This window comes from Triturus cristatus, chromosome 2_1 (genome assembly GCF_964204655.1).
Source record: "Triturus cristatus chromosome 2_1, aTriCri1.1, whole genome shotgun sequence".
Taxonomy (NCBI): domain Eukaryota; kingdom Metazoa; phylum Chordata; class Amphibia; order Caudata; family Salamandridae; genus Triturus; species Triturus cristatus.
In genome coordinates this window covers 12,484,238-12,499,592 of record NC_140581.1, presented here as the reverse complement: position 1 = coordinate 12,499,592, position 15,355 = coordinate 12,484,238, and the positions used below count along the sequence as shown (strand labels likewise).

General features: G+C 51.6%; 1 protein-coding gene across 1 annotated transcript in view; it reads right to left on the bottom strand.

Annotated features, from left to right (window-relative positions):
- The window catches only part of LOC146863614 (myosin-IIIb-like), a 547,606-nt gene that overhangs the window by 165,695 nt on the left and 366,556 nt on the right, over window positions 1-15,355 (bottom strand). Inside the window, exons 14-16 of the mRNA XM_085627644.1 lie at window positions 14,163-14,276; window positions 7,416-7,527; window positions 6,754-6,800 (exon numbers count right to left, since the gene is read on the bottom strand). Coding sequence (XP_085483770.1) covers window positions 6,754-6,800; window positions 7,416-7,527; window positions 14,163-14,276 — 273 coding nt within the window. The remainder of the gene's footprint in view (window positions 1-6,753; window positions 6,801-7,415; window positions 7,528-14,162; window positions 14,277-15,355) is intronic.

Below are 15,355 nucleotides of genomic sequence, written 5' to 3'. Positions count from 1 at the left end.
CTTAGTAGTGGCAGTCACACTGTGGGGGGTTTTGTTGGCCCACAAAAAGGTCACGTTCAGGATCGACAACATGGCAGTGGTTCAGGTGGTGAACAGGCAGTCGGTACGGGATGCGCAGGTGCTTAAGCTGTTGAGGGTTTTTGTGCTGGGGTGTTTGCAGCATGATATAGCGTTTCGCGCGGTGCATGTGCCAGGAGTGGACAATGACATTGCGGATGCCTTGTCTCGTTCACAGTGGGGGAGATTCCGTGGGCTCGCCAAGGACGCGGACGTGAACCCGACCAGGATGCCGAACCAACTCTGGGAAGTAGGCAATACCGGATGCTACAATTGGTTCTAGGTTCATTAGCACGGTCAACGAAACTGGCATACAGGGCGGCATGGGAGGAATTTGTCCGTTCGGGGGCGAGATGGCGGGTTTCAGAGGCGGAGAGACGGGAGGATGTCGTGTAATTTATATTGGACCTGGTGGAGAGAGGTTTGACGAGGGTGACGATAGTGGGCAAGTTGGCTGGGGTTGCGTTCATCGGAAAGTTGTTGTGGGGCTATGCGCCATCCGCGGGGGAGCTGGGGGCGCGGATCTTGGAGGGATGGGCGCGGGAATGTGGGAGATTGGCCCGGGTGAGGAAGCCACTGTCCTGGGAGCTGTTAGGTAGGGTGCTGGGGGTTCTGCCCGTGGTGTGTTGGGACGGAGGGGAGGCCTTGCTGTTCGCCACGCTCATGTCTTGGATGTTTTTTGGGGCGTTCCGAGTGTCGGAGTTACTGGGGTCGAAGGGGGAACGGGGTTTGACCTGGGATGAGGTATCCTTTGGGGAACAGGTAGTGAGCATTTGGCTGCGGAAGGCGAAGACGGACCAGAAAAGTCGGGGGAAGTGGGTTACTTTGAGGAAAGGGCGATCCCCGAGGGTTTGTCCGTTCCGCTGGGGTCGGCGGTGGTATTCGTGCTCTGGGGGGCTGGGGGGACTGGTCTTTTCCCATCAGCAGGGGCGAGGTGTTAAAGCGTCGCAATTGCTGGCAGTACTGAGGAAAGCACTTAGGAACCTGTGGGTCGAGGAAAAGGGTTTTGGCACGCATTCTTTTCGCATTGGGGCAGCGTCAGAGGCGCATGCGAGGGGTTGGGACAGGGAAGACATCATGAAGTTGGGACGGTGGTCTTCGAATTGCTACCAGCGTTATGTGCGCAGCGAGCCGGAGGGCGGGGTGACAGTAAAAAAAAAAAAAAAAAGGGATGGGGGGGGGTAGGGGGGGTCATCACAACGATCAGCAGAACTTTTCAGGGGGTGTAGCTAGGTTTTCATTCTTGTTTTTCTTTTCAGGTTCAGTCATGGGACCCCTGGCTCGAGAAATGTCCATTTGGATTGTGGGGCATTCGTTCGTGAGGAGGGCGCGAATGCAGGCGCAGGAGAGCTATTTTGGGGAACAGTTGGGGTTTAATAAAGATGTGTTCTCTGTGGGGTGGAGGGGTAGGGGGGGATGCGATGGAAAGAATTGGTGCCGGTGTTGAACGGGATCTTGAGGGCAGGTCGGTGCCCAGATGTGTTGGTTCTTCATTTGGGGGAAAACGACATGGTGCGGGAGACAGGTTTGGCACTGATGCGTGCAATGAAGAAGGACCTGGTTTTGATTAAGGAGAGATGGGCGGGTTGTTCCATTGTGTGGACAGAATTTGTCCCCCGGAGGAGTTGGAGGGGGGCGATTAACCCAGGTGCGGTGGATAAGGCACGGCGAAAGCTTAATACGGAGATGGTGAGGTTTTGCCGGCATTTGGGGATTGGCCGCGTGGCACATGGGGACATCCGCTACGATGCGCGGGAAATGTTCAGGGACGATGGGGTACACTTGTCCCGGATGGGAATGGACCTGTACCTGTTGGAGTGGCGAGAAGTGTTGGCGCGTTTGCTGGGAGTTTACAAGCATTAGGTCGTGTGGGGTCGCGGCGTTTTGGGGGGGGGGCAGGAAAAAGGGAGGAAGAGGCGTAGTCGCCGACACTTCCCCCTTTTTCCTGGGCGGCGGGGTGGTTGACAGTTGGCCGGGATTGGCTAGAGTTTGTTGTTAGAGGTTTGGTAATTTGGGTCCAGGGACAGGTAAAGGGTAGACAGGTTGGATAAGTTTAGATTAGAGGTTGGATAGTTACAGTTGCACTAAAGGCAGGTAGGGGTTACGGTCAGGGGAGTGTGGGAGTTGGGAAAGGCTACATGGTGTAGGATTGGGCTATATGTTGGTTATGGAATGTTATGTTGTATTTTGGGGGATGGGGGAAATGATGTGGGGATCGTAGGGGTGGGGGGAAAACACAAGGGGTCAGGAGGTTATTGTATAGCGAGGCGTTAGTTTTGTAAGGCAGTGGCCAAGGAGGTTACATTGTGATATGCACCTGTTTCAATAAAGCGGCCTTTTTCACACACAATAAAGTGGTCTGGTGTCGGCTTGCCCCCCTCTCCCCCCTTAATCTCCCAAGGAAGGGGCGTGTTCAGTGCATCCCTTCAAAACAGCAAATCTGAACGTTATCCTCTAATGTTTTGTGACCAAAATGCGGTCGCAAAGCACGCGTACTTTACCCCCAACTCCAAGGTGGTGGTCGCCCATCTGCAAATGGGAAGGAGAAAGTTTAAAATATATATGTAAGAGCAGGCAGGGATCCCACGCAGCACCGCCCACGCCACAGAATATGAAACTGTTAAATGTTTGTTTTTTAAACGCATCTGGGTTGTTTTTTTAGGGAAAACGGGCTGCGCTGAAAGAAAAGATTTCTTTATTTAAAAGCAATCACAGACATAGTGGTCTGCTGATCCCAGCCATTCTGAAAAAGTTCGAGCACCCTTGGGTCTCACGGCCCCCAGGACACCGTCAGGGCTTTAAGGTCGGAGAGTCCCCCACAGGAGGCGGGCAGGGCACGGGAGCCAGCTGGACCACACTACTGGTGCCAGGGACGAGGACAGGGCACGGCAGCCAGCTATACCACACTACTGGTGCCAGGGATGAGGGCAGGGCACGGCAGCCAGCTGGACCACACTACTGGTGCCAGGGATGAGGGCAGGGCACGGAGCCAGCTGGACCACACTACTGGTGCGAGGGATGAGGGCAGGGCACGGGAGCCAGCTGGACCACACTACTGGTGCCAGGGACGAGGACAGGGCACGGCAGCCAGCTGGACCACACCACTGGTGCCAGGGAGGAGGGCAGGGCACTGGAGCCAGCTGGACCACACTACTGGTGCCAGGGACGAGGGCAGGGCACGGCAGCCAGCTGGACCACACTACTGGTGCCAGGGACGAGGACAGGGCACGGGAGCCAGCTGGACCACACCACTGGTGCCAGGGAGGCGGGCAGGGCACGGCAGCCAGCTGGACCACACCACTGGTGCCAGGGAGGAGGGCAGGGCACTGGAGCCAGCTGGACCACACTACTGGTGCCAGGGACGAGGGCAGGGCAGGGCACGGCAGCCAGCTGGACCACACTACTGGTGACAGGGACGAGGTGAGGGCACGGCAGCCAGCTGGACCACACTACTGGTGCCAGGGGTGAGGGAAGGGCACAGCAGCCAGCTGGACCACACTACAGGTGCCAGGGATGAGGGCAGGGCACGGAGCCAGCTGGACCACACTACTGGTGCCAGGGATGAGGGCAGGGCACGGGAGCCAGCTGGACCACACTACTGGTGCCAGGGACGAGGACAGGGCACGGCAGCCAGCTGGACCACACCACTGGTGCCAGGGAGGAGGGCAGGGCACTGGAGCCAGCTGGACCACACTACTGGTGCCAGGGAGGAGGGCAGGGCACTGGAGCCAGCTGGACCACACTACTGGTGCCAGGGACGAGGGCAGGGCACGGCAGCCAGCTGGACCACACTACTGGTGCCAGGGACGAGAACAGGGCACGGGAGCCAGCTGGACCACACCACTGGTGCCAGGGAGGTGGGCAGGGCACGGCAGCCAGCTGGACCACACCACTGGTGCCAGGGAGGAGGGCACGGCACTGGAGCCAGCTGGACCACACTACTGGTGCCAGGGACGAGGGCAGGGCAGGGCACGGCAGCCAGCTGGACCACACTACTGGTGCCAGGGACGAGGACAGGGCACGGGAGCCAGCTGGACCACACTACTGGTGCCAGGGGTGAGGGAAGGGCACAGCAGCCAGCTGGACCACACTACAGGTGCCAGGGATGAGGGCAGGGCACGGCAGCCAGCTGGACCACACTACTGGTGCCAGGGATGAGGGCAGGGCACGGAGCCAGCTAGACCACACTACTGGTGCCAGGGATGAGGGCAGGGCACGGCAGCCAGCTGGACCACACTACTGGTGACAGGGACGAGGGCAGGGAAGGGCATGGCAGCCAGCTGGACCACACTACTGGTGACAGGGACGAGGTGAGGGCACGGCAGCCAGCTGGACCACACTACTGGTGCCAGGGATGAGGGCAGGGCACGGCAGCCAGCTGGACCACACTACTGGTGCCAGGGATGAGGGCAGGGCACGGAGCCAGCTGGACCACACTACTGGTGCCAGGGATGAGGGCAGGGCACGGCAGCCAGCTGGACCACACTACTGGTGCCAGGGATGAGGGCAGGGCACGGGAGACAGCTGGGCCACACTACTGGTGCCAGGGACGAGGACAGGGCACGGCAGCCAGCTGGACCACACCACTGGTGCCAGGGAGGAGGGCAGGGCACTGGAGCCAGCTGGACCACACTACTGGTGCCAGGGATGAAGGGCAGGGCACTGGAGCCAGCTGGAGCACACTACTGGTGCCAGGGACGAGGGCAGGGCACGGCAGCCAGCTGGACCATACTACTGGTGCCAGGGACGAGGACAGGGCAGGGCACGGCAGCCAGCTGGACCACACTACTGGTGCCAGGGACGAGGACAGGGCACGGGAGCCAGCTGGACCACACTACTGGTGCCAGGGGTGAGGGAAGGGCACAGCAGCCAGTTGGACCACACTACAGGTGCCAGGGATGAGGGCAGGGCACGGCAGCCAGCTGGACCACACTACTGGTGCCAGGGATGAGGGCAGGGCACGGCAGCCAGCTGGACCACACTGCTGGTGACAGGGACGAGGTGAGGGCACGGCAGCCAGCTGGACCACACTACTGGTGCCAGGGACGAGGTCAGGGCACGGGAGCCAGCTGGACCACACTGCTGGTGCCAGGGACGAGGGCAGGGAACGGCAGCCAGCTGGACCACACTACTGGTGCCAGGGAAGAGGGCAGGGCATTGTACATCCTACTCTGGACCTCAGGGTTAAGTCCAGCCTGAACAGGACAGCTACAAGGTGTAACGAGCCGCAGCTAAGCAATGGTGACTTCAAGGAAACATCACAACATGACCCTAAACAAAGCGACATTTGAAGAAAGTCCAGTGAGACTCCACTTCAGGGTCTCTTGACTCTTAAATCTTTACAAGCCTCATGTCTCGCTTCCAGTCAGGCCACCAGTGATGAAAGCTCTAACTCCTGCTCCATGAGCACGTGTGTCCAGGACACCAAAGAATGCGGCTGTGGTCTGCGAGGCAGAGGCCAGGAGCCCACATGATGGGGCTGGACAAGAAGTCCTGGACAGCCCCACGTGCACGAGAAGTTTCTAGATACCCAGTGGGTGCGCATGGCTCCTCCTGGGCCAAACAGAGGTTTCGTGCACTCTGGACTTCTCACGGCTGTTTCACCAGCGTCCGCTTAAGGAGGAACATTCCGAGTGGATGCAGCGTATACAATCGCTGCACCGGCCTAACATTAAACAGAGGTTTAAGACCACTTTAAAAATAGGATCTGAAACAAAATATCAAAAAAGAACAGTGTTTAACTGGCGGAGGCCACTGCCCAGAAACTGTAAATTTACAAACTTACCCCATGTCTATCTGTGGTACATTTATTGCATGAAGAATGCCAGGCTGAGGAAACCTCACGTGACAACATTCTGAAGAACTTTAACAAAAATAGTAAGGTTCTGTCGAGAAGGGATGCGTCATCAAGAGAAAGGTAAGAAGGTGACATGGGAAGGGTGTAAAGAATTTAGGGGGAACGAAGATGGGGAAGTGCAAGCAGTAAACGTAAAATAAGAAGCAAGTAAAGAAGGAGGTATTTTGTAAGGTGCTTTCTGATTAGGAGATCCTTAAGAACCAAAGACCCCAATAACATATGCGCTCTCTGTGAGCCACGGGCACTCCTGAAAATACTGGGCACATGTATGTGATTCCTGAAGCAGCAACAGAAATATTTAAATAAACAGGACTGGAAGCCAGAGGTGAACCAACATGCTGAACTGTAAACACATGGATCATGGTGCTAAAACAAGCACAGCACAAGGACTCCGGAAATGATGAATGTTCAAGAGAACAACAAACGTACACAAGTCCTGGAGCTGCTGGGATGCACGACTCATGTCCTCCTGGCTGAGGAGGTTCAGCTATTCTTGGGTCTTCACCTCACAGTGGACGGGAAGGCTCCTCATGGCCTGATCGACAAACTGCACTAAACCAGGGGGTGCACCCATGACCCAGATCTCGCCACACCCTAAGGGAACTCCGCTGGGTGAGGCTCCTACACAGAAGTAAGCTGCATGATCTGTTTCATGGATGACACATGCGAGGCAGAACCATGCAGGAATACCAACCCCATGAGGCGCATTGAAGCGCGCCCAAGAGGTACAGCACCTGCTCTTCGGTATACGTACCTTGGATGATGATTCGCTTGGGCTTGGTTCATGGGGGCCCAATGTGTGTTCTACCACTACAGGGAAATGTGCCCTTTGTATTTACCTTTGCGTGGTGCTGCGGCATCAGGGTCCCCGTTCTAGAGATGGTAGCTAGAGGGGAAAAAAATAGAAAACTTGAGTGACTCTTCAGAACACAGGATTGGAAGACACCAAAGTCAATTCCCGGTAAGACGGAACAAGGATGGCAGGCTGGGGAAATACATTGCATGAAGCGAGGGCAGCGAGAGTGTGGGAGTAGCAACGAATGGACTGAGTACCGGGGAAATGCTGGAACCCAGGAGAAGAGTCCTTAAAAGAAGCACCTTCATGGGAAGAAGGGGTGGAATGACATGTTCAGGATCAGCAGCCGAGTGTGCACCAGGCACAGATACAAGGTGCATCAGCCACTGGAAGGTTCACAGGCTTTGGAAGACCGCCGGAGTGAGACGTCCACATGGCTGTGGTATGTGGTGGGAGCAGCAGCAGTTGACTGCAACATGGAGTAGAGGTTTACACTATACTTTACATGTGGCTGCATTGAGTGACGAACCAAGGAAGCAAGAGAGCTGGAACTAAGGATCCAAGGTAGGGTGGCGGCTCATACTAAAGGGCCACATGCTGAGGCTTGACACAGACGTAAAATGGTGAGCTCAGAGTCACAGCCCCTCAGGGGTTTAGGATTAAGGCCCTGAGGAGCTGCGAACAAGGGTCTTGCTGGGTGGTTACCTGTGAAGAGCACGCTCAGTAACGGAGTAACGCTGTTGATGAAGAGCCCACGGATGTTGGCGGGAAGCGTATCCCGGTTCTTCTCCAGGAATCCGTTGGCAGTGTACTGCACCTGGAAGCACATGACAAGCAGATCAGCCTCAGGGTGGAAAGAGAACTTGTCTAACGAGTAGGTTTCATTTCTTCATTGAAGTACGGTGATGCAAGAGAGGCGTCTGCAGAAACTGCCCGGTCTAACCAATGAGATTCTATGTGACATACAAACATTCTTACACATACTTCTAAGGCCGCTAATGACTCTACATTCACACGCATATCCCAACATATCATTCCTTTAATACACCCAACTCAACATCCAACATCAAACACTCAGGCAATGCGCAGACAACAAACACTAAAGAAGGGTAACACCAGGAAAGTTGCATGTCCAAGACAATGAAGGCCTGGCTCAATATCATCCTACAAAATCTTCAGATTTCTTTGGAGCCGGTTCCTCCTTCCTGACTTCGCACCCGAAGTAAAGACTCCAACAAAGACCTCAAGGAGCTGTAAGAGCACGGTGGCTCCTGCTTCAACTCCTCTCCATTCCCATAAACCCGGGCCACCCTCTCCTTGTTCCACACTTGCCATTACCCATCTTTACCACATATTCCTTCACTGCCACAACCATATTCAGCTCTGAAAATGTAGATATCCACTTGGCAACAACCCCAGGTAAGCTCACCCTCACACAATCTCCCATTGTAACCGGACTTTCAATATATTTCATATTCTTTTTTTCCAGCACATCTTAAACTTTGTTCACAGATATGAAATGTTCCACATGAAGGGTCGAATCAACATGAAGTAGTGACTCTTTCCCTCACGAGTAAAACATGTGAAACTACTGTATCACATTGGGAGTGGTGCTAATAGCCTACAACAATTCCCTCAAAGCCTACAAAGAATTCATTCCACAAGCAATAGACTAGTGAACATTGTCTTTAATCATTCTATTGCACCGCTCTACAAACCTATTGCTACTGGGATGATACAATAACATTATAGTGCGCTTGATTCCCAAATGTTACAAACACTTGCTAACCTCCCCAGAGGTAAATTGAAGTTCATGATGCTGAACAACTTCTTCGGAGATTCCTTCACTGGCAAGCAAGCTTTCAAGAGATTCCATCACCCTTGCACTAATGACACCGTTTACAAACTTAGCAGCAAGTCAATGTGAATAGTCATTTACGAAAAAAATCCAGACCTATTTCCCTTTTGACTCCATTTAGGGGATCAATGACGTCAAAACTCCGCATTGCCCAAATGTTTTCTCGCAAAGTGTTGGAAAGTGGGTTATTGGTAGGGGCAAATGTAGGTCTGGCACTGGCAATGAGGCCACTAACACATGGTGGGACTCAGCATAGGTCTCAGAAACGTATTCCTATGCTCAACCCTTGGTAACGTGGCTGCCAGCAGACAAGCTTAACTTCAAAGACAGGTATGTGAAGCATTTAAAAACACAATTTCAGTAAATAATTAAGACATAACACATAATAAAAATCCAACACCAATTTATAGAAATAAGTAATATGTTTATCTATAAAATGACACCAAAACAACAAACATCCAATGTAGGGAACCGGAGATATGAATTTTCAAAGATTTAATAAAATATAGCACTTAGAAGATTATAGCACCATATTGTGATACCTGCTCGCGATAGACTGGGGCAAAGTCAAAGTTTCAGGCCGGGTGCGATGCAGCCCTTAGCGGCTACAGCTCCCGGCAGGTCCGGGTCTCAGTTTCTACCTTCATACTTAGAAACGTTTCTGGAGCTTTTCTTCCCGAGGGTACTCAAAGCTCCCACCCAGTCCGGATCCGGTGAGGGTTCGCCGGCTTGACTTGTGACTAGGTCCAAGTCAAGTTTCCTGGAGCGGACTTAGAAAAGATTTCCAGATTGCTTCCGCGGGACAACCCAGGAATCCAGGCCGGCTCCCGATGGAAGACTGGCAGCTTGGCTCTCGCGGTTGCTCCCGGTCACCTTTTCTATGAGCGGACTTACAAACGTTTCTGGAGATTTTTCTCTCGGGGTCTCTCGATGCTCCTTATGTAGCCAGATCTGGTGAGGGTTTGCCAGCTTCAGTTTTCTTCTAGTCCCGGTCAATCTCTGGAAGTTGGAGCGATGGAGCTTTTAGCGGGACAAACCTAGTTGGCTTGGCTGGCTCGCGGTTGAAGGCAGTCAGCCTGGCTGTCCAGGTTGAGTCGGTCCCTCTATGGAGCATTTTTTCAAAGTTGCTCCAAAGTTCTCCAAACTTCTTGAACTTCTTCCTGAAGTTCCTCAAGGGGTCCCAAAGTGTCTCAAACTCACTCCAAGGGTCTGGAAGCTCCAAGATGGTCCTTGAAAGTTGAGGACGTCAGTTCCCACAATCCACTGGTACAAAACCCTTACAAATCCACTGATGGGTCTCCAAGGTGTAGATTTAGTTGGTGATGTTCCAGTTGAGCTCTTTTAACCTGTAGCTTTCAGGGAGTCCACTCTTTAGTTCTTTTTCAGCAAAATAATCCTCAGGACTGTAGTTTCAGATGGTGCAGTTTTCAGAGGTCAGGCCTTAGAGGTCTTTGCACAGAAAAACTTCTCAACAGGGCACTTCTTGCTTCAGTAAGTTTCAGTTTCAAGTAGCAGATCTGGAGGGCTCTGCCCCTCTCAAATACTTATTCCAAGTTCTCTGGGTTATGCAGGAGGTCACTTCTGACTAATGGGAGCAGGGTAACTCCTCAAATTTATGACCACATCCAGTACAGTGTGGCATTATTTTGTCCCAGAGTGCATCAAATCTTCCAAATCCATAATGGCTGATTTTCCAGCAAGGAGGTAAGAGCTGGCTAAACACACCCCTAGGATGGCTAATTTACTTAGACTCTTCCCCCTGCATCCTGCTCATACCTTCCTTAATCCTACCATCTGCCTAAGGTGGTAAGTTCAGAGCCATACATGACACTGGTCTCTGCTCTCCTCTTTGAAGACCATGGTTTAGGACTCCTCCCCCTGGCCTGGCATTCCTATGAACAGCACACTGCCCTCCCAGCAGAGCTGGTCAACCCCAGGGGCTCTTTATCACCTCTACAAGGCAGCCTGGCTAATCCACTTAACTCTGACCAATCAGGGCAGGCCACTGGAAGGATGGATTTGGACTTACAAACAAGAAAGTCTCATAACTTCTTGTATGTACACTTTAGGAGAAATTCAACAATATGATATTGTTGGATTTGTTAATACCATTCTGGGAAGTCTTTGAAGGGCCTTTCTATCCCTCTCCTATAAAGAGTTATTAATCAATAACTTTCTTCCATGTTAACCTATGCAACTGGGGATTTGCAATGGGAAAAATGACTTGGGCCATTTTTCCAGCACCAGGACTTACAAAAACATATTTTATAAGTACATGCCTTATATCTACAGGAACCCCACCCGGTGTGCAACTAGGGGAGACTTTAGGGGTCCTGAATCTGTAGGAATATTCCAGATCCTTCTTCCCCAGTGCTCCAAGCATCAAGGTCGAATTTGAGCAGCACTTTACCACAATGTGGGGAGTGAAATGTGAAATTTCACTTTACCCAGGCATATAAAAACTCATTGTATAAGGGTCTACCTTATAAATACCTGACCCCCCCACCCCTGGGATACCTAGGGGAGACCCTGGGGGTCACTAATATGCCAAAACATTGTAGGTTATCCATCTTTAAGTGCCCAAAACACCAAAGTCGAGTTTGGGCACAATTTACTTTTTAAAAGCAGTCCTGGCACCCAGGGCTGCTTTTAAACTGACCTCAGGCTTCAGCAGTGCACACATGCAAGTGCAAAAAGAGCTGCTGGCCTCTGAACCGCCATGCCCCAGGGTACTGGGGACTTCTAGGTAGTTTCAACCCCCCTGCCCTATTATATACTAGGGGCTTATATGGTAGGTCATGCCAATCACAGGGGTACCCCACCATACCATTGTGTACCCTGGTGTATGTAGGTGTTTTAACTGTATTCTAATGTGTTTCCTTCAGCATAGCGCTGGCCCTGGGCCTGGTTAGACAGAGCCCAGAGTCAGTCAGAGTCAGTCACCACCAGCATCAGTCAGCAAAATGTTGGGGGGTGCCCAAGGCGCAGGATGAATTTGCAACACACAGGCATCAACTCTAATGGTCTGGGTCCAATGACCTGAGATTTAGTGTAAACACCACATAATCTGCACAGCCTCACATGAATCTTGGCATACCGGTCGAGATCGAGACCTGACCACCAGGAGCTCTGCCTGACCCTTCACTTTATTGCTCTCATGCCAATCTGCCCATCACACGCCAAACTGACAACTCTCTCCAGCAATTTGCTTGAACAAAATGTCACAAATTAAAAAACAACAAATCTGACCGCGATGGGCGGCGACAGCCTTCGCCAGGCTCCTTGAAACGTGCCCCCTCTTCTATGTTTATTCTATGACCCTGAAGGCGCATCGCCCTTCCTTCCCTGCCAACGCTTCTTCCCATTTGGACTTGGAAATAGAGCCACGTGCAGATGCGCAAAGTGCACACACCCCGCCTTGATCTTCCCACCCGTCAGGGGTCAACTTTCCCAGGTAACACAATAGTAGATGAGTCAATCAGCTCTGACATTTCTCACATGTTGAGTGAACTCCCACCAGTGTGTCATTTGTAAAATGAAAAATACACAAAATAAGCGTCCAAAATGTTACTCATGAGCCCTGCCGCCTATTTCTACACAATTGTGACATGGATGTCCCCCCCTAACAGTCATCTACATGGTCACTGCCCAAAGAGGTCGGGCTTCGTAAGTAAGGTTCAGCGAAGTTCTTCCCAAGAAAAAGTTGGAAAAAAATAGATTTCACTTGTGATTCCTAAAAGTCATAGGCTCTGAAAAACACTGTGAAACAGAAAGGTTAGACATACACCTGGCCGATGCAAGAACGCTTCTACACCAACAGACATGAGCAGGGTCCCCGCCAGGGCCCCATTCTCAGGAAAGGACTTGAGACCTTGAAACAACAGGACAAAGGGTAAAACCTCCTGTTATAACCAGAAAACATACAAATGGGTATTTAGGCAGGGGATACCCATTTGTACGTATTCCGGGTGCAAGACAGCCCCAGTACCAATAGTGAGAGTGAATGAATTTGCACCAATCCCCCCAAAAAGAAGAGTGTTACGTACTCCATTCCAGAGACAGGCAGACATTGAAGACCACAGGGGCTAGCAGTGAATGGTGTAAGGGGTGAATGACCGCCCATGTGGTGGCGAATTTGTTTGGCAGCTGTTTCCCCATGGCACCCTGCACTCCCACGTATACACACATTGACTTCACTCTATGGTCAGTGAGAGGTCTGTGCTGAGGCGGTCATAAAGCAACAATTCACTCCTCTTTAGGGCAGCCAGAAGAAGAAACGGTTTCACAAAATTATAGTACAAGTAACAAATTTGGTTAATTTTGTATAATTTTGTCATGACTTCTCATAAGTATATGAAAGCAAATTACAACACTGTCTGACACCCCTAAGCAGTCAAGTGGTCAACATGTTTCTTGCCCTTGAGTCTATTTGACGGCAATTCGTCAGGACCAGAAAGAACTACCTACACTTAAATGGTGGTGGTCTAAAGTATAATATACAGGTGACCACCCTTACAGCACCCAAAGAAAGTGTGGTACCTGTAACCCTAAAAACACAGCCCCAATAGGGTCATGGATATGTGGTATCAGATCCGGCTAGTGGAGACACTAAGGTGTAGTGTCCGTTTCCAATGAAGGAGGTGGCGGTAGACCTACCCCCACGTCGCCGGTCCAGGAATTACAGAATTACAATGTCAAAGGTGCAACAGGGTGTCCTTTTGGCACCCTTGCACCCTTTAAATTGCATGTGCAATTTATGAGTACCTATTTGGTACTCACAAACTGCACATGCAATTCCCATTCATTCCTTTGGGCCTTTAAGCCCATAGGAGTGAATGGAATGCCATTCCTTAATTGCGACTCGCAATTTGCGATTCGCATCTAAGGAATGTTTAGGAATAGCGAGTCCTACATGCATAGGCATTTGCGATTCCTTAATTGCGATTCCTCAGTAATCGCAAACGCCTACCTTGATGCATGAGCCAGTAAATGATTAAAAGAAAGACTATGAGGTAAAACCCAGCAAATCTAGAGGCGATTGGTTTCCCATCCTATCCTGGAAGGGGAATTGTGCCAGTCCTTTCCAGGACTAAAATTATGACCATTACCAGGGTGGAACGTGGATGGAGGGAAGATTGTGAATGCCCATGCATGTTCGTGGATGTCCACAAACCTGCAAAGCAAACCACATTTCGGAACGCCAACCTTCCAGCCCTTCGGTTGCATCTACAACTACAGAGATCTGACTCCATCAATGGGCCTGCGCCATCCAGGAATGCCAACCTTCCAGCCCTTTGGTTGTATCTACAACTGCAGAGATCTGACTCCATCAATGGGCCTGCGCCACCCAGGAATGCCAACCTTTCAGCCCTTTGGTTGTATCTACAACTGCAGAGATCTGACTCCATCAATGGGCCGGCGCCGTCCAGGAATCCCTCTGTGAATTTCTTGCTGGTGCAGATCAAGGAAATTTAGTGACAAATTTGGCCAAATGCAGATTTATAAATGGGTTCTCATGGTTTCAAGGCAGAATTGCTCATTAAGCGTGGAGGATGCACACAACCCCACTCCCATGGCATTACAGCACCTCTTACCTTCCCAGCATAGTGTACAATGGTAAACGTCGTATTCCGACTGCGCCCCAGTTCATAGTGCGAGTTCCCCTTAAATTTGCTGTTTAACTTCTCCACAAAGGTAGAGTCTGTGGCCTGTGGAGAACAAGGAGGTCATTTGACACAGCCGGGCAAAAGCAGTTTATTCATTCACACCCCAACACAATGGGGAGCATTGTTAACATGTGTAGTGTCTGACCCAACTGAGAGCTTAAGAATCCTACAGGCAACACACTCCGCCGCGTGCACTAGTTCATAGTCATTTACATTTACTGGTGAACACAAAACGATGGCAAAACTCTACAGCTGCGTAACGAACCTTGCGGCACAATAATGGGCTAGCAGGGACAGTGAGGACTACCGACTTCTCCCCACCCCGATCCACCCTCCTGATCCCTAGCAAAAAGAGAAAAGGGACCAGGAAGGGTTCATGGACAATCCAGGTGCATTGGAAAACATGGAGGCTAGAGACCTGGTGTCAAAGGTTATAGACAGGGGCACAGGAGGCAAATGGGCAGGAGGTCATGTGGCAGGGGGTAGAACATTAGACAAGCAGGCAGAAAGGAACATGCGCAGGAACACAGTACATATGGCGGTCAGGCGGAGTGAATGACATCAGCCATGATGGAAAGAAAGCGATAGCATAGAGGTGGTGGGAAGTGTCATTGCACAGGGTCAAGTGGCTGGGCGGGCACCATGTACAACAGGGAGTGGGACAGGAATGTGCGCTGCAGCACCCGCACATAAACAGACTGTGGGCGGCCTAGCGACATTAGTATCATATGCACATGGCTCTTGAATCTGATCCATGGAGGATGGACGGGACACCAGTCGGCACCCGGAGGCCTCAGCTTTGCTTACTAAGCACTTGATGGCCTTGGTCGCTCTTTCCTACTGTCCAGCGTGCTCGCCGGCCACGGCTAATCTTGGTCTAAGGCCCTCATTCCAGACAATGGTGACAAGAAGGCTGACCCTTCTCTGGAGTAGATCCAGATCTCTGGAACAGTCTGCACTCATCTCCATTACTAAACCAAAACCGTTGTCATTTGGGAGAAACTGCTGTAATCCTATTTCTTTTCTTATTATGTTCTTGCTCTGTCGTGGGTTGCGGAGGCAAGCCCTGGGACAACTGTGTGCTTTACGAATATAACACAAAACAGAACTTCAACTATGAA